Genomic DNA, 27,710 nt, shown 5'->3' with positions numbered 1-27,710 from the left:
AGCAGCTGGTAAAAGATGTGGAAGGTCCTCTCATCCTTCGCCTGGCGGATCGCACGAGACTTCTCCAGAAGATCTGATCGATCAACTCAGGATCAAACTCAGCCGTGAACTGACATCAATGAAGAAACCGAAAGCAACTTTACTTTAAAATTACAACTTCAAAAAAACACTGACTCTCCACTGAGCTGTAACAGAGAGAACAGAGCCTCTGTCTTTGCTACTCTGGGCTCAGCACTGCAGAAACTGCACTATGGAACTTCGGAAGGGTGGGCAGGAGGCCAGAATTTCAATCTGAAACTGGAGGAGCCCAGGAGCAAAGACACCAAAAAATACCCAGTGTTTAAATTTCACTTGAAAATGTAACACCTCCATCTCCACACTTTTTTTTTCTTATTTTTGCACTTTTCTAAAAATATAAAGCACTAACAAGAGCAGGGCCACAGCTTCCACAGCCATGCTTACCAACACACACAGGAACAGACTCATTCTTGAGGTCTGAGGGTGTGTGTGTGAGTGATTAGTGTGAAAGGGGCTATGATTTTTCATCTCAGTTATGATTTTCTAAATCATTTAAAAGAAGGATACAGGTCTCGATGTTGGCCCCCACAATGTACCCAGTGACATCAAAGTTGATGCGGATGAATTTTCCCTGTGAAGGAGGAGGAAGAGAGAGAGAGAGAGAGAGAGAGAGAGAGAGAGAGAGATAAAGGTATAAAGTATTTCAGAGCAGTGTTAGTGTGTAACGTGGCATCACTGATATTAAATAGACACATGGCTCAGGTGATTTTATGTCTGTCAGAAAACTGCTGCTCCCCCTGAACACTCTGCTGTGACAGACGTGCTGCTGCTTTAGAGTCTGGCACCAGGTAGAAACAGTTTAAACCAAAACTGAAAATGAAATTAACTTGTGTTAATCACTTTTCCTTCCGTACGCAGCACTGAGCCCTGATTAACAGAATAACTCACAAAGCGAGAGGAGTTGTCATTCTTCACTGTTTTGGCGTTTCCAAACGACTCCAGGATGGGGTTCGCCTGCAGCAGCTGCCTCTCCAGCTCCCCCTGCGGGAAACAACAGGACAATAAATGAAAACAACAAAAAAAGTAAATACATTAGCAGCTAAAACATTCCCGAGTGTGTGTGTGAATAAACCCCAGGTTCACAGGCGCACACAGATGGGCGATCAGGGGTTAAAAGAAAAACCTTAAACGCTAGATTTAACTTTAATAAAATGTGTATTATTATCTAGAACATTATCTAGAACGTCCTGAGAGGCTGCAGATCTACTGTCTGGGAGATTGAAGACAGCAGCAGTCACTGTAAAAGCACAGGATGACTGTGGAAAGCAGAGATATTATACATCACCCATCTCTGTGCGCACAGGTGCACCCTATTGATGGCGGCGCGTGAACAATGCGAGTCTCAGCGTATTTCCAGAACCTGCGATTTAACAGTTTATCTACTTTTGATCGGACTATTCATTCAGAATTGTTCGGCACTGCTGCTTTACAGCAGACATGAGCTTCTGGACATCAAAACTAGACAGTTTTATCGCAGATCTCCGACTCATTCCAGAGATCTCCAGAACACCGGAAGCTACACACTCTTCCCAGCCTGGCGGAAGTGCACGCAGACAGCGTCCAGAACGTAAACAAGGCGGGATAGACGTGGAGGGCTATGAGCTAAGCTAAAGCTTACACCACACCAGCTGCCTTTACTCAGCATTTTCCTCACCAATGTCCGTTCTCTACCTAAAAAAATGGATGAAATACGGCTCTTGATCACCAGGTAAAGACGGATCATGGACTCAAAGGTCATGATTTTCACTGAAACATGGCTAAACAGGCTACTGAGTTAGCAGGACGTCATACACACCGAGCCGACAGGATAGCAGAGGACTCCGGCAAGACCAGAGGTGGAGGTTTGTGCATTTATCTTAACAAAGCTTGGTGCACAGACTCTGCTACTACCGAGAGGCATTGCTCATCTAATGTGGAGTTTATAATGGTCAAAGGTCGACCTTATCATCTCCCCAGAGAACTCACTTCCATCATTCTAACCGCAGTGTTGATCCCTCCGGATGCTAATGCTAAGCTGGCTATGAAAGAACTTTATGCAGCCATTAGCAAACACCCTAAGGCTGCTTTTATTGTTGCTGGTAACTTCAACCACGCCAACCGACGACAGTCCGACAGTCCTCCCCAGATTCCACCAATATGCCTCCTGCCACACCAGAGGAGACAAGATTCTGGACCATGTTTATTCCAACCTGGCTGGAGCATACAAAGCAACACCCCTCCCCCACATTGGACAACCTGACCATCTCTCCCTTTTCCTCACACCTCGATACTCATCCAACGTGTGAAACCCATCGTAAAATTAAAGTTTGGCTAGAGGGGGTAGACGCTGTGCTCCAGGACCGGTTTAGGAACACTGACTGGAATATGTTCACTCACACAGTCTTGGATCAGCATGCCTCATCTGTACTGAACCACATCTCCACCGCTATAGACCATGTCACCACCCAGAAACTGATCACCATGTACCCCAACCAAAAGCCTTGCATGAATCGGGATGTCTGTCTCCTGATGAAGGCCCGCAACTTAGCCTTCAGTTTGGGGGACGCAGAGGCCTACAATATAGCCAGGTCTGAGATGAAGAGGGGCATCAAAAAGGCCAAATACCACTACAAGGGGAAGGTAGAAGAACACTTCTCCAACTCCAACCCCCAACGTATGTGGCAAGGACTCCAGATCATCACAGATTACAGGTCTACCAACCCTTCCCCCACTTCGTCTGATGTCTCCTTCCCCAATGAGCTTAACAATTTCTATGATCGTTTTGAGAGAGGGAACCCAACAACTGCAACCAAGGCAGATGTGTCTGCAGACCACCAACCACTGACTCTTTTTCCCACCAATGTAAGAGCAGCACTGAGGAGTATCAAAGTCCATCCCCTGTCATCCCCTCAAAACTTATCACAAAACTCAAACTTAGGCATAAGTTCCCTCATGTGCAACTGATTACTGGACTTCCTGACCAACCGACATCAACATGTCCGGTTGGACAACCACTACTCATCTAGTATTACTATAAACACCGGTGTACCACAAGGCTGTGTCATGAGTCCCTTCCTCTATTCCCTCTTTACCCATGACTGCAAAGATGTAGATGGCTCCAACATCATCATTAAGTTTGCAGATGACACCACAGTGATCGGCCTCAAAGATAACAATGAGACCGCCTATAGGAAGGAGGTGGATCATCTGGCACCATGAGTGGTGCGACAACAACAACCTTCTGCTCAACGCTGATAAGACTAAGGAGCTCATCGTGGACTTCAGAAAGAATACTGATCCACATCCACCCATTTACATCAAGGGGACGGCAGTGGAGCATGTGATCAGCTACAAATTCCTAGGTCTCCAAGGATGTCACCTGGACGACCAGCTGCTCCAAGCTGATCAAGAAAGCTCACCAGCGCCTCTTTTCCTCAGACATCCTGGTGAACTTTTATCGCTGCACTACTGAGAGCATCTTGACCAACTGCATCACAGTATGGTACGGGTGCTGCTCTGCCTCAGACTGGAAGGCACTACAGAGGGTGGTGAAATCCGCCCAACGTATCATCGGAGCACCTCTATAGGAAGCGGTGTCTGTAAAGGACTGGGAAAATCAACAAAGATCCCAGTCACCCAGCACACAGACTCTTCACCCTCTTGTCCTCTGGGAGGCGCTACAGGAGCCTGCGGACTAAGACCACCAGGTACCGGAACAGCTTCTTTCCCACAGCTGTCACACTCCTGAACTCTGCCCCACGATACCCGAACAATAATGACGAACTGTATCCTCACACACGCTAATAACACATGGACTTAAACACCACTTACCGGCTCTCTCAGCTGTTGTATATATTGTCCACTACTGTATAAATAAACTACATTGTTCACAAGTACACAGCTTTTATATATTAATTATTATACTCTGTTTATACACCTTAACATGTATGACCTGTTCATAGTCTGCACATCCGTAACCTGTACATACTTATATTTATTCACACCACACCCAAACAATTTACTGTACATTTGTAATATACACATTTATATATATATTTTTTTCTACTAAGCACTTCTGGACGGATGCAAACTGCATTCCATTGCTATGTACTTACGACATGTGCAACGACAATAAAGTTGAATTCTATTCTATTGTCACACACCGAGCGAAAGCAGTGATTTAAAGGGAGAGAGAGTGTCCCTGAGTGGATACGAACCAAAGCGTTCAGAGAAAGACCCGTTAGAAAATAAACGTCATGCAGGAGAGAGGAGAACTGGACAGGACCGTGGGAGTGGGTTCATACCCGAGCGTCAAAAATACCATCCAAATTAAATAATGGAAATGAACGGGGAAAAGAGAAAAAAAACCCTCTAAAACATACAGAAACCTACAGACCATTTCTTACGAAGATGTTGAGATTAAGATGAACCTTATTGTATCACCAAGGGAAATGTTTCTTGGGCAACATGAGACTTAAGAACGTCGTAAGAACGAGAGATGAATGACGTGAAATCACAGCGCCATGTTCCTGCAGTGAACAACCACCTCAACTAAACACTCCTCTCTGAAAAGGACGGCTCCGACATTGAGACATTGGAGAGAAACCCAGGACATTTCCATGATCAGAGTGGAACAGAGCCTGAGAAAAGGGTGATCCACATACAGCAAAAATAACCTGCCCTACAAACCCATTTTCCATCCTCACACAGGACCACCCCCAGCAGAGAGAGACGGGGGTGGGGGAGGACGACGCTCTGTTCCTGCCCTGATCCACTTCCTTAAGCATCCTGCTCAAAAGCTTGGCCCCGTCTCTCCTACAGCATCCTGCACTGCCATGCACCAAACTGTTTTACCCCAAATGGACTTTAGACGGGCATTTACTCTCCCACAGAGTCACTGCCCACCTCCTGCTCCCTCTCACACCTTTATAACTTCTACATTCCCTTCACTTTACTGTAACTTCATCTTTATCCGTTTATTTTTACTGCTGTGTTATCTGCTGTGCTCTCTGGTGTCGACCCGAGGAGGACGGGTTCTTTATGAGCCTTGGCTCCTCTCAGCGTTCGCTCCTCGTGCACCGAGGGAGTTTTTCCTCGACTCTGGAGGAGGCTCGGGTGATATTTGTTGTGAAAAGCGCTACGTAAATAAAAAATTAACTGACAGACCACCTTCAAAATCAGCCCCAGGACGAGAGCACCGTGCTCAACACCAGCCTTGAGCTCATCGTCAGGAGGTCAGGTTCAAACCCCTGGCTCAGGGGGTCCCAGAGCGAGACAGCACCATCGGCTATCGGTGGGAAACAGCTTCACACCCACGATCCACCAGGGCGGCGCCGCTGACCTCCTGCGTCAGGAGCTGGAGCAGGAAACAGAAGGCTGCTGTTTCTCTCCGTCTCTGGGGGGAATTTGTGAAGAGACAGTGCACCTGTCCAAACATCCGCTCAGGTGTGTCTCACTGACCCAGAGACACCGGGACGGACTCACTCACACGGATCCGACCAACCAGAACCACCCGAGAAATACAGCAGTGAGAGAGAGACACCCCTTCATCACCAGAGAGAGAGAGACAGAGAGAGCTTCAGGCTACTCACGTGAAGCAGGAGTCCGCTCTGAAACAGTGTAAATGCAGTGTTTAACAGCTCTGTTCTCCATTCTCTTATTTATCATTAAAATAACACAACAAGTGCTTTTCTCACTTCAGAAACACAGCTCTACACCAAATCACCACAAATGAATAAACGCCGTGGACGTCACCCACTGCTGGGCTCCGTGTTCAGACCCTAAAGATAAGATTAATCCCCAGAACAGAGCCCCACTGCTGTGGGGAAATACATCTAAATATTTGAGCATCATGTGGAATAAGCACCTCCCAAGGATCCAGACAGTTAAGAGGGTTAACCTCTAATCTCAGAGGATTAGGACTAAAATCTAGGTTTATTTACGGAGGAATTAAACCCAAACGTACGCTCACTGTAACATACAGAACACGACGCAAACATGCAGTGGATTAAAGAGCAGCCAGGAAAAACTCAACTGAGCCACTCTGAGCGACTCTGGCTCGGTGACTCAGAGTCATTCAGAGTGGTTCGGTGATTCAGAGTCATTCAGAGTGGCTCGGTGATTCACTCAGTTCTCATGATGACTCTCTGAAGTGTGAGTTTTATTTTTCTTGGTGTAAGTATAAACTCATACTTGTTTAATTCTGTGAATCCCTCGTGTGCTGTTGTTATTGACTGTTCTCTCTCTCATGCTCTGCACTTTGGAAAATGACTCAATCATTTCAGAATTAACTCAATCTGAACCAAACCACATTTATTCAATTGTAAATTCATTTAAAACGAAAAAAAGGATTCAAAGGAAATTTGTATGAGTTCATGCTCCACACTGCTGGTGCTAACTGGTGTGCTGAAGAGTGTGTAAGAGTGTCTGTAGCGTGTTTAGAGAGGGTAAAGCGTGTCTGCAGCATGTTTAGCACATGTTAAGTGCATCTGTAGCGTGTTAATCGTGTCAAGCGTGACTGTAGCGTGATAAACGTGACTGTAGTTGTGTTAAGTATGTGTTAAGCGTGTCTGTAGCGTGTTAAGCGTGTGTTAAGTGTGTCTGTAGCGTGTAAAGCATGTGTTAAGTGTGTCTGTAGCGTGTTAAGCATGTGTTAAGTGTGTCTGTGGCGTGTTAAGCATGTGTTAACTGTGTCTGTGGCGTGTTAAGCATGTCTGTAGCGTGTTAATCATGTCTGTAGCGTGTTAATCATGTCTGTAGCGTGTTAATCATGTGTTAAGTGTGTCTGTAGCGTGTTAAGCATGTGTTAAGTGTGTCTGTGGCGTGTTAAGCATGTCTGTAGCATGTTAAGCGTGTCTGTAGCGTGTGTTAAGTGTGTCTGTAGCGTGTTAAACGTGTCTGTGGCGTGTTAAGCGTGTGTTAAGTGAGTCTGTAGCATGTTAAGCGTGTCTGTGGCGTGTTAAGCATGTGTTAAGTGTGTCTGTAGCATGTTAAGCATGTGTTAAGTGTGTCTGTAGCGTGTTAAGCATGTGTTAAGTGTGTCTGTAGCGTGTTAAACGTGTCTGTGGCGTGTTAAGCATGTGTTAAGTGAGTCTGTAGCATGTTAAGTGTGTCTGTAGCGTGTTAAGCATGTGTTAAGTGTGTCTGTAGCGTGTTAAACGTGTCTGTGGCATGTTAAGCATGGGTTAAGTGAGTCTGTAGCATGTTAAGTGTGTCTGTAGCGTGTTAAGCATGTTTGTAGCATGTTAAGCATGTGTTAAGTGTGTCTGTAGCGTGTTAAGCATGTTTGTAGCATGTTAAGCATGTGTTAAGTGTTTCTGTAGCGTGTTAAGCGTGTGTTAAGTGTGTCTGTAGCGTGTTAAGCATGTGTTTAGTGTGTCTGTAGCATGTTAAGTGTGTCTGTAGCGTGTTAAGCGTGTCTGTAGCGTGTTAAGCGTGTCTGTAGCGTGTTAAGCATGTGTTAAGTGTGTCTGTAGCGTGTTAAGTGTGTCTGTGGCGTGTTAAGCATGTTTGTAGCATGTTAAGCATGTGTTGTGTGTCTGTAGCGTGTGTTAAGTGTGTCTGTAGCGTGTTAAGCATGTGTTAAGTGTGTCTGTAGCGTGTTAAGCGTGTGTTAAGTGTGTCTGTTGCATGTTAAGCGTGTCTGTAGCATGTTAAGCGTGTCTGTAGCATGTTAAGCGTGTCTGTAGCAGGTTTGTGTGCAGCGGAGGGAACTTGCCTGTAGCTTCAGCGCTTTAGGAGACTCGGGCTGTTTGAGTGTAAACAAATGCATAGTGTTAGAATACAGGCCCCGCCCCCATCCACACAAACAAAAACAAACAATCTGAGTTTAAGTGATTAACAGTTTGGCCAGAGCCAAGCTCAGCATTTCACACACATTTACACATTAATAAATAAGTGAATTAAATACATTTTCTGCTGCACTCTTTACTCCGGGGTGAAAGGGTTCTTCACAGACGCTGGAACTCCACCGGACGGTGTGCTGGGTGTGTGTTAGTTTGCTGTGAGTGTGTTGAGTGTGTGATGGTTGGGCGATGGGTGTTAAACTCAGCAGAAGCTGCAGCTTAATGTTAATGAGGCACTCCACATCACCAGCAGCACAGACCCCTCCACACACACACACACACACACCTCACAATAAACACACACTGTCCCACGTCAGGAATCACTCCGCAAGCTGGAGGTTATCCTCAGGATCTGGTTCTGCACATTTCCCCCTGATTTCTGACGCCGCAATGTGCCCCGGTTTTGTGCCAGACCCCGGTTTACAGCGTGTGGATATTTCAGCTGCTAACTTTTCACTTTTTACAGTCAGTTCTCATTTGTGCAGTTAGGGGGCGCCATAACACAAAGACGTGTTCCCGGAGCAGAGTTTGGCGTGTACAGGGTGCAGCAGGTCCAAACGGGACAGTGAGGCACCCAAAAGGAGCAGGTCTGGCTCTGTTTTCTTCACGGAAAGAGAAGCCTCTGAAAATGCTCTGTGTCCCGGGGTGTGAGGGGCAGTGGAGCAGGAGTCGCCCACACAGCGGGGGGTAAACTGTGCTGGGTTCAGTAAATTGCTGCGGACGTCAGTGAACATCTGAGATGCACAGCAACTGATCGAGACACGGCCGACTTCATTTGAATATTAAATCAAATAAAAAATTAAGATGAAGCATAAATATGCGGTAAACAGACAATCTCTGTCTGTGTGAGAGCGCTCTCGCGCCGCCGTAGCTCTGATCAGCGTGACTAACGCAGCGAACAGGAAGTGTTGCACAAAAAGGGAGTAAGAGGCGTTAGTCTCTGGATTCTGAACTGAAGGGGTTTATATTTCACTGAGGAGCAGTGCACAATATTTAAACATGTGTTATTCTTCATGTCCTACAGCGCCCCCAGGAGGAGGAGGGGAACTCACCGGAATGTTGTGATCCTTCCTTCCTTTGTGAGAGGAAGCGACGTGAGCCAGGTACTGGATCACCTTTTTAGTGTTCTCCGTCTTTCCAGCTCCAGATTCCCCTCTGAGAGAGAGACAGAGAGAGACACAGAGAGAGAGAGAGAGAGAGAGAGAGAGAGACACAGGTATTAAACAATCACAGTTCGATGATCATTAATCCTCCATCCCTAAAACTAACTCCTCTCTCAGGAACCTGCTGGTGTTAATCGCTGTTGCTGCTGTTTTAAATGAATGGCTAGACTTCTTCCTTCACTGCAGCGTTAAACACAGCGCCTCCTGGTCTTCACCCGCTGTACTGAAGCTTTTCCTGATAACACCAGACCGAGGAAGAGAACAGGAGAATCACTATTAAATATTTACCTTAAATTAAAGTTGTATTTTTACTTCAGAATGCGTTTAACTGATGACTACCACGTCACTGATTTAAACCCTGGTCTTTACTGATGAAGAGATCTGTTACAGACGAGGAGGTGGTGTCCAGGTCTCTTACACAATCACAGTCACTATTTATAACATCCATCTGACTCACTGGATTCCAGTCATGTACAGGACCTGACTGAAACCACCCAGCAGGACTATGACTGATATGACTCTCTCTCTCTCTCACACACACACACACACACACACGTGTATCACTACATCAGTAAAACCACAGAGAGAGAGGAAGAAAATAAATAATAAAGGAGGGATACAGAAATAGATGGTTACTTACGTGCACAGGATTGACTGGTCCTCACGGTCTGAGAGAGAGAGAGAGAGAGAGAGAGAGAGAGAGAGAGAGAGAGAGAATAAACACAGAAAGGGTTTTCAGATTCATTTGTACATAAAAGCTGAAAGATAAACATCTAAAACATTAAAAATGTGATGTTTACAGCAAAACCCCGCTTCAGTAAAAAAGGTTATAATTCACCCACGGATCGGTTCATAGCCCACGTGCGCCGCATGTGCCGCGTGAGTCTGACTCTGGCCTCCGAGTGGGAACGGGCCTGAACCCGACCAGAACACACACACGGTTACATTCACACCCCCGAGATGTTTAAGAGATGGAGTTGAAGTGGTGCGTGACACTGGACCCGCAGACGATTAACTGGAAACGAAGGAGAAAGCGTGGAGTCCACACTCTGCAGAGTTTACAGTAAATAAAACACCAGCTCCAAACACGGGCCTCAGAGCCAGGAAAGTCTGGACAGACACACACACACACACACACACACACACACACACACACACACACACACACACACACACACACACACACACACACTTACTCTTGTAGAACTCTTCTGCAGACACAAATCAAAACTAAAACCAAAGACTGAAACCACAACGCTAAGGATTATTCTTCAGAAAATACAGTAGGCCTCAAAGACCCACCTCACAGTTCCACTGCAGCCCTTAGCCACCCCCACCCTCGTTCCTCCTGGGGGTGGGGGGAGAGGGGGACTTGGGATGGAGGAGTAGGGCCAAGGATGGAGCTTTACAGCCGTAACAGATTTGATCACAGTCTATAACCACACTCCACACACAGGGAACACTTATGAACACCTTGTGGGGGTGGAGTCGGCCTCTCGGGGGTGGAGTCAGACTCTCGGGGGTGGAGGGGGGTGGAGGAGGAGGGGGGGGGTTAGTGCTGATGTAGCACTGCTTCAGCTCTTTCCTCTCAGAGGAAGCTCAACTGCTCCAACATCGAGTCCGAGTGAGTGACACAGAAAATCACGCCTACGCCTCAGAATCAGCACAAACACGAGGAGCGCAACTCCCAGCGGGTCCTGCGGGGGGCAGCAGGGCACCTGTTTGTTCCAGAGAGGAAACCTGACAACCCAAAAAGTGCTGAGTTTGATCCTGTTTCTACAGCAGAGTCAGAGAGAGAGAGAAGAGAAAGAGAGAGACAGAGAAGTGGACAACATAACTAATTGGTTCTCCACTTGTCTTTAACCCTGAAGGTACTGCAGTGTCACCCCGGTCAGATTTACTGCACAATAACCCCACAATCTGCCCCCCGGGGGCGGGGGGGGAGGGGGGGGGGTGGGGCTTCGTACACACGCCGAGCACTGGACCGAAGCTAAACTCCTTCAGCTGCTGCTGCAGACCCCCACAGGGAGACAGAGGTCTCAGGACATTCCTCTAGTCTCGACACAGCTGTGGATCGTGAGGAATGGCGTCTGCTCTCCATCCGGCAGCAGCAGGAGGAGCGATAGCGTTCAGTCTGAAGAGGGCTCTCCACTTCATCTCAGCACCTCTGAAGACTCCAGGAGACGACGTACAGCACCAAAACCGAACGATATTCCAGACAAATCTCAAGGTTACTGTTCCCATTCTGAATGTGGAGCCCACCAACACACACACTGTGAAACAAGACCCCAGTCAGTTCTCTGTGCGCTGCCTGAGTCAGAAACACAGGATAAAACGAGTCGTTCTGATTCTGCTCCGCTTCTGACGTCAAGAGCAGAGACTTTAGAATGGCCCCGCCCCCTCGTCTGAGTCCGTCCAATCACAGCGCTGGACCCGTGTTTATGTGAGAGCGCAAAGACGAGGTTAAACTCAGCAAAACAGACACAACGAGCGCGGAGAAATAAGAGCACTGAGTAAAAACGGAGAAGAAAGAGAACAGAGTGAAAACGGCTAAAAACCAGAGCTTCTGCTCCTCGCTCCTCACTGCTGTGCGCTCGGGGTCGGGGTGAACAGCGAGCGGCTCATTATCATTTAAAGGAACAGGTGCTGTTTACACAGGGGGAGAACACTGCTGTGGGGCTCGTGGGGTTTGGACCAAAGCGGGTCACAGACGCTTCATTAAGAAACAGAACTGTGTTCCTCTGTGGAGACGAGGGGGAGAGTATGGCACCTCTAAATATAACTATTGAAAATAACCACTCGGAGCGGTGTTTGTCGACCGTGGGCGTGTGGAGCCTGACATTATGGGATGTAAACATCCAATCACTGCTCTCATAAGAACCAGAAACTACTTTCAGCTTAAACTCAGCCGCTACATTTCAGGGGCTCTTCCTCATCCCTCTACATCACACCCGAGTGGAACAGTGGAACTGTGTTCTCTGCAGTGATCAAGCACTATCCACCTCCTCTGGGGTGAGTTAGAGTGGGGGGTTTGATCCAGAACTAATCCCCAACACCAGCCCCTGACCCTCACTGATGATGATGAGGATGAACTCCATCAGATCCTCACAGCTATGTATAGTATAGCTTTCCTCTGAAGTGTAGAGGATTACAGCGGAGAAACACACTCCTGATAATCATCATAACACAACTGACTCCAGAGAAAGTTCAAGCAAATGGAACTGAAAAAAATAACACTCTCTCGCTAGTGGTGTGGCTTAGAATAGCAGCGGTTGTGGCGTGGAGAAGAGGACGCTGGTCCTGGAACAGACTTTATAGCCGTTATTCCTCCCTTCATCATCACTCCATCCACAACCCACAACCCTACACAGGATTAACCAGCCTCAGCATTCCTCACATTCCTCACTAAATCAGCAGAGAGAGAGAGAGAGAGAGAGAGAGAGAGAGTGAGATCACACAGAGAAAGAGACTGAGAGCGAGGCAGAAAGAGACACAGACAGAGAGAGGCACACACAGCTCCTCACTCCCTCTACAGTGAACTACATCAGTCACAAACTACACTGTACACACACAGCTCCTCACTCCCTCTACAGTGAACTACATCAGTCCCAAACTACACTGTACACACACAGCTCCTCGCTCCCTCTACAGTGAACTACATCAGTCACAAACTACACTGTACACACACAGCTCCTCGCTCCCTCTACAGTGAACTACATCAGTCACAAACTACACTGTACACACACAGCTCCTCACTCTCTCTACAGTGAACTACATCAGTCACAAACTACACTGTACACACACAGCTCCTCGCTCCCTCTACAGTGAACTACATCAGTCACAAACTACACTGTACACACACAGCTCCTCACTCCCTCTACAGTGAACTACATCAGTCACAAACTACACTGTACACACACAGCTCCTCGCTCCCTCTACAGTGAACTACATCAGTCACAAACTACACTGTACACACACAGCTCCTCGCTCCCTCTACAGTGAACTACATCAGTCACAAACTACACTGTACACACACAGCTCCTCTCTCCCTCTACAGTGAACTACATCAGTCACAAACTACACTGTACACACACAGCTCCTCTCTCCCTCTACAGTGAACTACATCAGTCACAAACTACACTGTACACACACACAGCTCCTCGCTCCCTCTACAGTGAACTACATCAGTCACAAACTACACTGTACACACACACAGCTCCTCGCTCCCTCTACAGTGAACTACATCAGTCACAAACTACACTGTACACACACAGCTCCTCTCTCCCTCTACAGTGAACTACATCAGTCACAAACTACACTGTACACACACAGCTCCTCGCTCCCTCTACAGTGAACTACATCAGTCATAAACTACACTGTACACACACAGCTCCTCGCTCCCTCTACAGTGAACTACATCAGTCACAAACTACACTGTACACACACAGCTCCTCGCTCCCTCTACAGTGAACTACATCAGTCACAAACTACACTGTACACACACAGCTCCTCTCTCCCTCTACAGTGAACTACATCAGTCACAAACTACACTGTACACACACAGCTCCTCGCTCCCTCTACAGTGAACTACATCAGTCATAAACTACACTGTACACACACAGCTCCTCGCTCCCTCTACAGTGAACTACATCAGTCATAAACTACACTGTACACACACAGCTCCTCTCTCTCTACAGTGAACTACATCAGTCCCAAACTACACTGTACACACACAGCTCCTCTCTCTCTACAGTGAACTACATCAGTCCCAAACTACACTGTACACACACAGCTCCTCTCTCTCTACAGTGAACTACATCAGTCAAACTACACTGTACACACACAGCTCCTCTCTCTCTACAGTGAACTACATCAGTCAAACTACACTGTACACACACAGCTCCTCACTCCCTCTACAGTGAACTACATCAGTCATAAACTACACTGTACACACACAGCTCCTCGCTCCCTCTACAGTGAACTACATCAGTCATAAACTACATTGTACACACACAGCTCCTCTCTCCCTCTACAGTGAACTACATCAGTCAAACTACACTGTACACACACAGCTCCTCGCTCCCTCTACAGTGAACTACATCAGTCATAAACTACACTGTACACACACAGCTCCTCGCTCCCTCTACAGTGAACTACATCAGTCATAAACTACACTGTACACACACAGCTCCTTGCTCCCTCTACAGTGAACTACATCAGTCACAAACTACACTGTACACACACAGCTCCTCGCTCCCTCTACAGTGAACTACATCAGTCATAAACTACATTGTACACACACAGCTCCTCGCTCCCTCTACAGTGAACTACATCAGTCATAAACTACACTGTACACACACAGCTCCTCACTCCCTCTACAGTGAACTACATCAGTCATAAACTACACTGTACACACACAGCTCCTCTCTCCCTCTACAGTGAACTACATCAGTCACAAACTACACTGTACACACACAGCTCCTCTCTCCCTCTACAGTGAACTACATCAGTCATAAACTACACTGTACACACACAGCTCCTCGCTCCCTCTACAGTGAACTACATCAGTCATAAACTACACTGTACACACACAGACAGCACTAGAGTTCAGATTCACACAGATGACTAAATAGAAATGATGTGTGTTAGAAATATACACTGCACTGTTAAGATCTAGTTTCAGTCGTTTCAGGACGTGTGTAGTGCACCACAGAGGGAGGATGGAGCCACAAGCCCCTGACCCTCACTGATGATGATGAGGCTGAACCCCATCAGATCCTCACAGCTATGTTCCAGTGTGTGGTGTAAACCCTGTCCAGACGAGCAGCAGTCCTCTGTTAGAGATGTTGGAGGAGCTGTAGTTGTAATTGTGGGTTTTTAAAGTAGACAAAAATATCATAAAAATAACAGTAAACTGGGATCGACCAATCAGAGGAGCCCTACAGAAATAACTAATAAACATGTGCAGATATGAAAAGAGCTGGCCAATCAGAGATGAGCTCATCTGTTAAAGAGCAGAGTGATGGAGTGATGCGTGTTGTACATTTTTGGAGGGTGGGGGTTTCCAGCTGTCTCTGCTGCCCCCCGAAGAATGTAGCACAGAGCTGTCTGTCTCTCTCTCTCTCTCTCACACACACACACACACACTCACAGGAATCCAGAGAGGAGATCACACACTCCTCCAAACACGACAGAAATGTGACCAAACAACTGGAGACCAAATACTACACTGGTCCTCCAGCGCTGACCCCCAGCGCCCCCCATAAACACCCCCCGGAGTAACGAGTACATCCCGACTGACCCCCGCCAGGGTCTGGACCCAGCTCAGGGGCTCTGTCCAGGAAAATACACGTCTCTTCGTGTGTGTGTGTGTGTGTGTTTACTTTACTACATCGTTTGAACACAGCAGCTGACTAACACTGTGTGAATATTAAATGATGAATGGACCAATAGGAACGCTCCAAAACTACTTAAAGGTTATGTTCATGATTTTAATATTAAAATAACTCCAGTGTCTGTAAACGGGTAAAAAAACAAAGTGTCTGGGCTTTCTCTCTCTCTGCTCACGGCAGAGAAACGCCATCTGGAGGGATGTTTATATTCTTTGTATTGTTCAGTTCCAGTGTCTGATTATTCTCAATAGCGATGTTTTTGCTAAAAGTTTATTGCTCTTTAAAAGAGGTGTAACTGCACTTTTTTTGCTGTTGTATTGTCTTCGTATCTGTGGCATAATCTGATCTAAAAACTACAATAAATATTTATTTCTGGGACAATGTCTTATCCACACTATCGTAGCTATAGGACAGTCCTGAACTTCAGTCGTGAGTTTAAGTTAAAGTTATCTGGCTAATGGGGTAAAACACGTTATGAACCTCACTCCCAGAGGTTTAAAGCTTAAACGTGTTTGATGATGAACTACATGTGAGTCGTAGCAGAGGAAAAGGAATAAACAGGTTGATCCACGCTGAGATCAGACCGGCGTCAGCGAGCTCTGACCCCAAATCAGACCCGTGACTCAGACGGGAGCCCAGTCCTCCTGAGTCCGAGTGATTAACGGCTCTGGCGTTCCTGAGCGCTGAAGGACGACAGTCCCACATTTGCTTGGTCATACTCTCACAGTGGGGCATAATGGGGCATCTGATCTCAGAGGGGCAGCTGTTCTCGGGGCAGAGAGCACCGCCCACCCACCTGCTCTGAGCTAACGGACCCAAGCACCACTTCACGTATCCGGACACACACTCTGGGTCACATTCCTCCACTTCCTTTCATCGGAGTCAATATAGAGCTGACGGAAAACATGGAGCGGATCCAATCTCCGGCCGGACTGGACAGAACTGCAGAGAGGAAACTAACAGCTGTGTGACAAAGCGTCAGAGGATTAGAAACTGACTCTGTTCTAGACGAGTGGTCTTTAACCCATGGGTCTCAATATGCCTCCAGGAGAGTTGTGAGAGTGATTCTACAAATATGAGTGTGTATTATACCAGGAGCCCACCAACCCACACACTGTGAAACAAGACCCCAGTCAGTTTACTGTGCGCTGCCTGAGTCAGAAACACAGGATAAAACGAGCGCAAAGACGAGGTTAAACGCAGCAAAACAGACACAACGAGCGCGGAGAAATAAGAGCACTGAGTAAAAACGGAGAAGAAAGAGAACAGAGTGAAAACGGCTAAAAACCAGAGCTTCTGCTCCTCGCTCTTCACTGCTGTGCGCTCGGGGTCGGGGTGAACAGCGAGCGGCTCATTATCATTTAAAGGAACAGGTGCTGAAAGCGGGCGTTCTGAACAGGGCTGTTTACACAGGGGGAGAACACTGCTGTGGGGCTCGTGGGGTTTGGATCAAAGCGGGTCACAGACGCTTCATTAAGAAACAGAACTGTGTTCCACTGCGGAGACGAGGGGGATGTGTGTCCTCTAACAGCTAATACCCTGACCGCTAAAATATTTTTGACATTTGTTTATCGGCACCAATCTCGAGTCCATCTCTAATCACAGTGTGCGGTGAGGGGTCAGTACAGCGCTCCTCGGAGGAATGCCTTTGAAGTTCAGCTGATATTTAGCAGACGCCGCGCTGAAGGACAGATGGGGGTTCGCAGCAAAGCCCTGGATGCAGTTCAAAAGCACAGCACTGAAACCCATTACAGTTCATTACTGGGTTTATCAGAACCAGGTGGAGCAGGAGTGTCCGACCCCAGGAGATCGGAGCCAAAATTACACTAACCTTAATGTGCACGAGTCTCCTACCAGCTTCAAGCACAGACCTGCACCTTCTACCCCTCTCAGGTGTTAGATTCAGCAGTGGACAGTCTCCAGGTTGTCGTTGTTTTACACCGCCATTTTCTCAGGAGGCACCCTTATCATTCTAACGCTTGTGACGTCCGTGGTGACATCTTTCAGTATTTTATAAATGCGTATATCAGATATGGAAACGTACTTAAAAACGTGGGTGGTATTTGTGTGTGTGTGTGTGTGTGTGCAAAATTCTGTTCTGTGTCTTTAAGTACAAGGTTAATTCATGTGCCACAGGGAGGGGGCGCTGTGGGAGCTCACTGACTGCTGAAGTCACTGTTTGAAAGTGGGTTGTGGATAAAAAGAGCCTTCACTCGACTCTGTGCTCACAGCTGAGGCTTTATCTCTAAACGTGTGTGATCTGAGCCTCAGTTTTACTGGAGAATCATCTGCTGTGGTGTGTGTTAAACCACAAGTGTCTGCTAGCGCCAGCTGTGCTTCTAAACAGTGTAGAACCTGAAACCTGCTCTCTCTCAGAACCGTGTTTTTTTTCGTCACTGTGACTTCGGAGCTGAACTGCACAGTGGCGAAAACCCTTCACTCGACCCACACAGATACGAGGCTCACGCAGCGTAACCCCCACCGCATGGAAATAGTGTACCGTGTTCATATTTTGAGACGTATGAAAACTGCCCATGCCTAGTTTACCCTCTACACACAAAGAAGTGTGTGTGTAATTAAAAGCCAGGCTAGGTAAAAACACTCCGACTGCCCACAGGCCGAGGGTGCGGTGCCATGCAGCACGGTTGGAGGAATTCCCCTTGGTTTTAATTCCACTGTCCTACAGGGGTCCAAGCATGTGGCTGCGGCTATGGTTGGAGTGTGAGTGTGTGTGTGTGTGTGTGTGTGTGCGCATGCACACCAGGGGGTTGGATTTAAGAGGGGGTGTGTCCTCCAGTGTCAGTCAACAGGGTATGTGTGTCCTACTGAGTGTTCTAGCTAAGCTCCAAGCTCAACCCAGAGCACAACTGCCCCCTCACAGCCCCCTTAACCCCCTCAACCACACAAAGGTTTCATTGTGCTCCACAATGCAAGTCAGCCCCCTCCTATCCACCCCCACCACCAGTCTGCAGCCCCTCAGTCAGGCCTTACACACACTGCTCCCGTCTGAGAGGCAGGGTTTAAACTCCTCCAGAGAACCGACAAAACTGAACTGAACCTTAACTACTGCTGGACGCTGCACTGCATACACTTACAGTCACAGTCTGGGGGCGGGGCTCAAAGGAATCAGGACCAATCAGAGCCAGAGGGAGAGAATTACGACCAATGACAGGAGGATATCTCAAAATAAACGAGGAAGAGACCAGGACCCGTGAGAGTCAGGGGGAGGAGCCTCAGGAGGATATGTGGCAGTAATTATGACCCATCACTGTTAAGGGGAGGAGTCTCAGAAAAAAGGTAATGATTAGGACCAATCAGAGTGTGCGAGCAGCGATAAGGACAAATCAAACTTTGGGGAGGAGTCTCAGAACAGACAAGGACCAATCAGAGCAGGGTGAGCCAATCAGGACAAATTATGATCAGGTGGGTGGAGTATCAAAACAAATAAGTAGGTGATTAGGACCAATCAATCAAGTGGGAGGAGTCTGAACACACAGAGGTGATAAAGACCAATCGCAAGCAGGGGGAAGAGTCAGAACAAATATCGTGGTGAACTAGCACCAATCAGAGCAAGGAGGGGGCGATAAGGACCAATCACGGTCAGGGAGGCGGAGCCTCCGAACCAACAAGGAGGCGATGAAGACCAATTAGAGTGAGAGGGAGGTCATTCAGACCAATCACAACCAGGGGGAGGAGTCTCTGACCAACAGAGTCAGTGTTCAGGAGTCAGTAGCTCACCTCCCACCACACAGTTACAGTCTAGGGGGCGCCCTACTGCTCCCAAACACCGTCATCCCAGCTTCTTACCACAAACCCAGCCGAAAGACACGTGTTAGAGGCCAAGCTGTAGCAGGAGGTTCAGAGTTAACTTCAGGATTAACTTATCTTTCTAACAAACGTTATTCCAGCGTAGTTCCTCGAGTTTCACAGTGGCTGAGGCATCTGAGCCCGAGAGGAGTTTTTCCTTCTTCGGATTTGCACAACAGCCACAGCTGGAGCTGAACAAACCCTCAGAGCCCACCGCAGAGGAACCAGGGATCACACACACGCACACACACACGTCTCACTTTCCTCTTTAGGCCTTGTTCCTGCATTCCAGATGGGCCACGCAAAATTAATTTATCTCTGTGTGGAAAAACAAGCCGAAATATGAGAAATACCTTTCCATTCTTCTGAGGAGAGTTCAGCGAAAACTTGAAGTCCGACCAAACGTCACTAAATAAAACACCCGGACGCCTCAGAAGACCTCGGGCAGAAGTTTGCGCAACAGCTCTGGGGGTCTTGAATCACTTATGGAGTGTTGGAGAAGGGGAAATGGAGTGCAACTATTGTTAGTGCGCAAATTCCTGTGTAGCGCAGATAAACGAGTGGAGAGCCTCGGCTGCAGCTGGAGCTCAGTTATCTCCAGGAGAGACTCGCGGCTCTGGACCTGGTTTCACTCAAATCCATCTCCCGAAAACCCCACGGAGCACTAACTCAAGTCTGGAATGCCTTCTTCGTGGAAACGTGGACTCAGGAGCCAGTAACAACTCCAACTTGGAGAGAAGCAGCGGCGAAAACACTGGCTTCTGGCCTCAATTTTGTTTATAGAGCGCACCATCAATAATAATAGCTCAGCAACGGGCCGCTCCACTTGCAGTTACACAACCCCACAGACGAGAGAGAGGCCTGGAACGGAGCTGGAGCAGCGCACACAGTCTTCTACCTCCGTCTGAACCAAGGAGGAGAGTGTACCAGATCTTCTGGATCGTTACTGACGATGATAAACGCTGAGAAGTCATTTAAGACGTTAATAAAAGACCTGGGTGTGGTTTGAAGGAAGCTGCGTAGATGCTTCTTTATTTGGGTGGATATTAAAGTCGTCAGAACCTTAGTGTCTCGGATTTTGTTGTAAACTAAAGCCGTGGTCTCTGCTCGAGGCAGAGCTGGAGTACTGGACACACACTCGTCTATTTTGGGGCTGTTTGCTCAAACAGTAAAAGGCCTGTCACAGAGCTGCTGTGTGTTTGGACCAGGACAGAGCCAGAGCCAGAGATAAACGGACAGAGCCAGGACAGAGTCATGGTTTATCCACTCTTCCGTTTCTGATCCACAGCCCTGCTGTATAAAGCCCCGCCCCTTTAGGTCACCGCAGCCAAACAAGCGTTCCTATTGGTCAGAGAGGTGTTCGGAAACAAGTCATATTCCCTCTGAAAGACGTGAGGAACTGATCCAGGCGAGCGCCATTAATATCAGCGTGGAGGTCCACAGACGGAGGTCCGGGGCGACCACAGCTTCACAAACCCACACCGAGGCGCCGTGTCACTTACCTTCACTTAGAAAACCCACAAAACCCAAATCAGACCCAAGCCTTCACCCAGCGCTGCGTAGCGCGTACCTGACGTCACCTGCGCCGCTGCAGACGCACGGTTCTCACCTTGTAGCATGCACCTGTAGGCGGACTCTGAGATGGCGTAGATGTGCGGCGGCATCTCGTGCCTCTTCTTGCCCCTGTACATCTCGATGATGTTCTCGGAGTAAATGGGGAGGTTCTTGTAGGGGTTTATCACCACACAGAACAGCCCCGAGTACGTCTGTGGAGGGAAAACAGAGCAGAGAGTCACTGGATGAACACCGCGCCCTAAACATCTCAACGACTTCTGCTCTCACTCTGATTTACACCAATTACATTCTCTATCATTTAAAAGGGACGCTTCCTCTCCTCCGTCTCCAGCCTTCCTTCAAACGATAATGAGCCGCTCGCTGTTCACCCCGAGCCCCACAGCAGTGTTCTCCCCCTGTGTAAACAGCCCCTGTTCAGAACGCCCGCTTTCAGCACCTGTTCCTTTAAATGATAATGAGCCGCTCGCTGTTCACCCCGACCCCGAGCGCACAGCAGTGAGGAGCGAGGAGCAGAAGCTCTGGTTTTTAGCCGTTTTCACTCTGTTCTGACTCATTCAGCGCACAGTAAACTGACTGGGGTCTTGTTTCACAGTGTGTGGGTTGGTGGGCTCCAGAGTCACACTTTAATGATGTGAACATGCACCAAAGATGGGTCCCATTTAAAATGATACAGTCCACAGACTTCCCTAACTCTCGGATCTAAAACCAGTGGGAAACGTAACATTGTCTTTAACGAAAGTTAAACACGTTAAGGTTTGTTCGCTGGATGAAGACTTTATTTATTTATTTATTTATTTATTTATTTATTCAGACGGATGAAGGGGGGGGGGGGGGCACCCCGGGAGGGAGACATAATCTGTGTCTGTCTTTATAAAGCTCTAACTCTGTGTGTGTGTGTGTGTGTGTGTTTAATTGGGAGGGGGGCTGAGGATAAAGGCGTCTCAACCACATCCCCTCAAACCTAGACAAAGCCCAGCAGATAAAACCACCGCGAGGGAGAAGAGCCCCAGAGTCGTCTGCTCACAGCCTCGGGGGAAAACACTGACCTTAAATCAGTCTGAACGCTCTGATACTCTTCCTCTTTTACTCATCCCTCGCTCTCTCCTCTGCGTCTGTAATTCACGAGGATGCGTTCTGTTTGTGTTTCAGACGCAGAAACGTGAACCTGTGCTAAACCAGAGTCTCTTTTCTTTAAATTAAACTTAAGACCAAGATTAAGACCAACACCGACAGCCGTGGTTAGAGACTGGGCTTGGTACCGGAAGGTCGCGGGTTCGATCCACGGCTGAAGTGCCCTAGAGCAAGGCACTGAACCCACAACGGCTCCCCAGGCGCCAGGGCTCTGTGTGTGTGTTCACAGCCCCTAGTGCACTAGTGTGTGTGTGTGTGTGTGTGTGTGTGTGTTCACTGTCACAGATGGGTTAAATGCGGGCAGTGAACACACACAGCGCTGAGCTCCTGGGGAGCACCTGAGTGTCGTGTCTTACTCAAAGGCCCCTCAGCATCCACGGCTGACAGCACTGTTCCTTAGCCCCTCTCCACCCCACCCCCCATTGTCTTGCAGGTCCCGGGATGACCTTCTGGTTCCAACCCTCTTCTCTGTAGCTGTGACTCCACTTTAAAACAACACTAGGTTTAAAATCACTGCGATGCTCCACTGAGCTGTAACAGGGAAAAGAGTGTGTCGATGCTACCCCAGGCTCAGCACTGCAGAAACTGCACTATGTAAGTTGCGGAGGAGGGTAGGAGGGTTCCCCCCTTGATCAGTTTAACGTTAATAATTCTCCCTTTATCAGGATTTATGTCCCGTTCCCTATATTCTGTTCAGTTCTGACTCCACTACGTCCCGCTGTTTCTGTTGGTGATGCACTGTGAAGCGCTTTGGGCTGCACTTTAACAGGTGACTGGAGACTCTGTGGTGTCCGTAGGTGCGAGTGTGTCAGTGTGTGTTGCCCTGTGAAGGACTGGCGCCCCCTCCAGGGTGTGTTCTCGTCTTGTGCCCAGTGATAAGAGTCACAGACGATTAATGAACTTATTTCAGTTCTTATTCGTAATTCCTCTGGGTTCTGTAACCCACCTGCTTCACTTTAAACACAGATATGATAATGATAATATTTTTACAGTTAAACGACGCTCTCCAGCTACAGTCCGACTACAGAGCTGTGGATTATTGAAGGTGGTGGAACAGGTCGGATCCGTTTGGACGCTGGCACTGAGTGGGTGGAGAGCTGCTGGAGTTCCGGACTCCTACACCACCACAGAACTCACGTCGCTAACTGCATTTACCACATTAAATATATAAAAGCACAGATACGAGGGCGTTATATCACTGCAGCAGCGACCTGACTCTCCTACATCCTTCTTTAGAACGAGGGGCGGTGAACACAGAGCGTATAACTACCCCCTCGTCTCCACAGTGGAACACAGTTCTGTTTCTTAATGAAGCGTCCAAACCCCACGAGCCCCACAGCAGTGTTCTCCCCCTGTGTAAACAGCCCCTGTTCAGAACGCCCGCTTTCAGCACCTGTTCCTTTAAATGATAATGAGCCGCTCGCTGTTCACCCCGACCCCGAGCGCACAGCAGTGAGGAGCGAGGAGCAGAAGCTCTGGTTTTTAGCCGTTTTCACTCTGTTCTCTTTCTTCTCCGTTTTTACTCAGTGCTCTTATTTCTCCGCGCTCATTGTGTCTGTTTTGCTGAGTTTGACCTCGTCTTTGCGCTCTCACGTAAACACGGGTCCAGCGCTGTGATTGGACAGACTCAGACGAGGGGGCGGGGCCATTGTAAAGTCTCTGCACTTGACGTCAGAAGCGGAGCAGAATCAGAGCAACTCGTTTTATCCTGTGTTTCTGACTCAGGCAGCGCACAGAGAACTGACTGGGGTCTTGTTTCACAGTGTGTGGGTTGGTGTGACCTTTATTCTGAAATGGGACGCTCGAGTCTCCTCCAGAGTTATTGTTCTCTGGAGTGATGGGGTGAGTTGGATCCAGATCTAATCCCCAACACCAGCCCCTGACTCTCACTGATGATTATACGGCTGAACTCCATCAGATCCTCACAGCTATGTTCATCTAGTGTAAAGCTTTCTCAGGAGACTGTTTATTCTGGGAACTTACTGAATCCAAACGTCTGTCCTTAGCTAAAAGTGAACATGGTGTTATCAGTGTTTCTCTCAGAGACGCGTCGAGTGAGAGCCTCCAGGCGGAGCGGAGGAGGGCTGCTGTTATTTTCACATCAACAGGCCGCTCTGCTTTATCTGGACGCTGTGCAGATACCAGACTCTGGGGGAAACACTCCTCCAGACACAGGCCTCGCTCCAACAGCATTGGAGTCATCTGTTAGCAGTTAGCCGCTAGCTGCTAGCAGGCCTCAGCCAAGCCAGGGGCTTGCTTTAGTCCAGACGGCCCAACAAAACCAGCACAGGCCACCCAGCATCTCCCAAAGAACCTGCTCACACAGGAGCAGCTCGATCAAACAAACACACACACACACACAGTGTATAGTTTCAAACATTCACCCTGTTACTCTCTCTCACTCACACACACCTGTGTACAGTGTCATACACTCACCCTGTTTTACACACACACACCTGTGTGCAGTTTCACTCACTCAGAGACAGATTATTAGGAACCCCACACTTACGTAGATGAGTCCGGAGTAGTATCTGTCCTTCAGGTTGTGGAGGACCGCGGCCTCGTTGAGGCAGGTGAGCTCCGCCATGTCCTCCACTTTACTGAACTTGGGAGGGTTCATCTTCTGGATGTCGTCTTTGTTCACCATGGCTTTCTTCCCGTTCTCTGCGAGCTCCACCAGCACCTCCTCACCCTTCTCCTCACGGATGCTCGCCGCCTCGAACCCGTGCCGCTCCGACGGGACCCACACCAGCTTCTTGGCCGTCCAGTCTGCCTGCGTGGCTGGGTTATAGACCACGGCCCGGTCCACGAAAAGGTACCGCTCCGGGTCCTCCTGAGCCCCGCGCTGAGCCATCTCCGGCATTTACACACTGCTCACAGGCCACCTGTACAAACACACACAACAACCCAGATCAATAACCACATCATCAACGGGCTGAACCATGGCCCGGTCCATCAGGGTTCCTTAGTTAGCCAGATAACTTAAACCCAAAGATACAGCTGAGCTAACAACGCTGGGCTTTTGGTCATTTCCACTGCATGGTCCCTACTCTACTGTACTCTACTCTCTGATTGGTCCCTGGTTGGTTTCCCACAGCTCCCCCCTGAAATGTATCAGTGTCGTCTCTAAGGGGAACAATGGTCTTTGGAAACCACAACAACGGTGGTGGTAACGTTAAGCGGTGTTTACTCATGGTGTATCGGCGTGTTGTTGTTGTTTGGGACTGAACACAGCTCCGTCATCAGTTCAGACAGATCAGTAGAGTTTGTTCCTTCCTTGTTGCAGTGTCCAGCTCTCGCTGGATTCTTTCGTCGGCCACCGATCCAAGGAGCGTTTGAACCTCTTCAAAAGATCACGGCGTCATTTTACGAGCTGCCGTCGTGAGTCGGATAAAAACAAACGTGATCTCTGCTGCAGCTGGAGATTTTACAGATGGAGAGTTGGTGCTGGTCGTCTGCGTTGCGTGGCGTAGAGTGACGACTCTCTCTGGACAATCAGCGCTCTGCAAGGTTTACACGCCACGGTTTAGTCCCTACTCGACTCGCTCTGAACCACGAGAGAACAGCCACTAAACAAGAACCCGCTTCCAGAACCAGGACCTGATTCACCTGCTGGAGGAGCTGAATAGAGAAGGGACCCTGCAGTGGGAAACCATTTGAGGCAGACACCTGTCAGATTTCTCATGTTATCCAGATAAAATAAGCTTGAGGTCAAACTTTAACAACAGAAATAGAGCTGAGGAACATTTCTATGAGTCAGTACTCAACTCCAGGCTTTACATATCCATCTAACTCCAATTCTGCTTTGTGGAACAGCCTGAGAACATCTCCCTGAAGCGGACGTCAGTTTTAACCAACAGAAGGAGTGGGACGTTGCTCTTAGACGACTTCAGCTTCAGGCTTAAGTTTTCCCACTCACTCCTCGCTCCTCCGTGGAACTACCCCCAGCTCCTGAAACATTTGGCTTCGAGCGAGAGCTGCTCTCACGCTGCAGTCACACCCACCTCTTCAGGAACATTCAGGAACCAGCTCAAGTTTTAGACTGAACCCAGCTGAGATTTAGTCCTGATTCCCACTGAGTCTCAAACTGCGCAAGAGCCTTCGATTCTTTTAAAGTCATTTAATACCTTACTTTTTCAAACATCTTTAACACCTTCCTTCGTGAGATTACATTAGAGCTGTGAGACGATCGAGGTATTTTTATCACAAATTATACTCTCACAATAAAAAAGGCAGATGAATCATTTTCCTCAGGAATTAAAAACGGTATCAGCCTTTTATCCACAGCCTGGGGACGGCATTCCCTCAGAACCCCGGACCCAGACCACGTCAGTCACTAGAACCGAACTAAACCCAGATCCACATTAAACCTCAGCCAGGAGCTCAGCCTTTAACATCTCAATACGACCTTAAAAAGATTCCTAAAGACAATGAAATGCCAAATAAATCAAGGGAGGTGTGTTTTGGAGCAGTTTAATGTTCAAAAATTAATAAAAACAAGTATTTTATAACAACCTTAAGATTCACAAACCACAGAAACATGTCTCAAACCCTGTTTCAAAATAAAATACAAATAAAAAACCCTAAAAACTATAGATATTTATTTATTTTTTCACATAAAACACTAAAAATCTCACAGTAGTTTTTAAAATGAATTAAATCATTAATTGGTTCCTCACCACAGTCGAGTTCAGAGAAAACCCGCGAAAAATGCTTCAATTAAAGACCAAAAAAGCCCTAAAAACTCAAAATTACATTTACATTTTCCACCAGAAAATATTTATAAAAAAAATATTAGAGGTCCTACAACCCTCTAAAAAACCTCCATATCTCATAAAAACAGAGAGAATCCTACATTTCAGTTCAGTTTTCCGTTAAAAGAGCTTTTAAAGCCCAGCTCTGAGGGAGAGTGAGGTCCTAAAACAGAAACGGGTCACAGCTGCGGACCGCTCACGAATTCAGGCCAATTTCCTCAAAACCTCCTCATAAAAGATGTGAAGTGGAACTTAGAGGGTTCCTGCGGATCGTGGTGAAGGTTAAAAGCGCGTTAAATGAATGTATGACCGAATAAACGGTGAAGGAAACGCTTAAAACCGCAATATCGATGAAGTCCGTGAGGATGCCGTTAGCCAGGCTTTGCCTCGTCTGTTCGCTAACGGCATCCTCCTCATCCTCATCATTAACAGAGAAAATAACACGGAATAACTTGTTTTTAAAGAGGGTATACAGCCTAAATACATCTTAAATCGGCCCTCAGATGTGCAGACGTCCTAAACGATGCCATTAAAGAGTCTAAAGCCCGTAGAAAACTGTGTTATTTCAGGCTAAAGTCCGTTAGCCTCCTCCTCCTCCAAGTCCTTGATAAAATAATCCGCTGGACCTGCAACAACACAGCGCACACAAAGGTAATAAAACCCCCTTCCACACACTTACAAGGGGCGAATCCTTTCAGTGTAAGGCCCCGAAACAAACGTCTAATCCAGTCCGAGCCCAGTCCAGTTCTGAAAGAATCCAGTTTTAAAATGATTTTAAATATTCCTCTCAACCGTCTCCTTATCTCCCTCCGCGCTGCTGCAGCCGCTTTTACTCAACCGAACCCACAGGACCGCGCTTTCTGGACACACTGACCAATCACCGCGCAGCACGGAGTCTGTGGACCCATCAGAGTGAGGCACGGTGACCGTAGACCAATTAGAGTATGGCTCACAGCCGCTGGACGAATCAGAGTGCGGTACAGTGTC

The 27,710-nt window shown here is 47.9% G+C and overlaps 1 protein-coding gene across 2 annotated transcripts in view; it reads right to left on the bottom strand.

Moving 5' to 3' along the window:
* Positions 1-27,710, bottom strand: part of LOC136690818 (myosin-10) — a 49,602-nt gene extending 21,892 nt beyond the window's left edge. Inside the window, exons 1-10 of one of the 2 annotated variants that reach the window (XM_066662849.1) lie at positions 27,403-27,710; positions 24,479-24,854; positions 20,873-21,029; positions 9,705-9,732; positions 8,954-9,056; positions 7,775-7,804; positions 5,649-5,666; positions 967-1,059; positions 586-649; positions 1-73 (exon numbers count right to left, since the gene is read on the bottom strand). The exon at positions 1-73 is cut by the window's left edge and continues 26 nt beyond it. In XM_066662849.1, coding sequence (XP_066518946.1) covers positions 1-73; positions 586-649; positions 967-1,059; positions 5,649-5,666; positions 7,775-7,804; positions 8,954-9,056; positions 9,705-9,732; positions 20,873-21,029; positions 24,479-24,832 — 920 coding nt within the window. In that variant the 5' untranslated portion in view covers positions 24,833-24,854; positions 27,403-27,710. The remainder of the gene's footprint in view (positions 74-585; positions 650-966; positions 1,060-5,648; positions 5,667-7,774; positions 7,805-8,953; positions 9,057-9,704; positions 9,733-20,872; positions 21,030-24,478; positions 24,855-27,402) is intronic. The other variant, XM_066662850.1, reaches the window with a different exon arrangement.

This window comes from Hoplias malabaricus, chromosome 3, assembly GCF_029633855.1.
Source record: "Hoplias malabaricus isolate fHopMal1 chromosome 3, fHopMal1.hap1, whole genome shotgun sequence".
Classification (NCBI taxonomy): domain Eukaryota; kingdom Metazoa; phylum Chordata; class Actinopteri; order Characiformes; family Erythrinidae; genus Hoplias; species Hoplias malabaricus.
The sequence above is the reverse complement of the archived record's forward strand: the minus strand, read 5'-3'. Positions and strand labels throughout refer to the sequence as shown.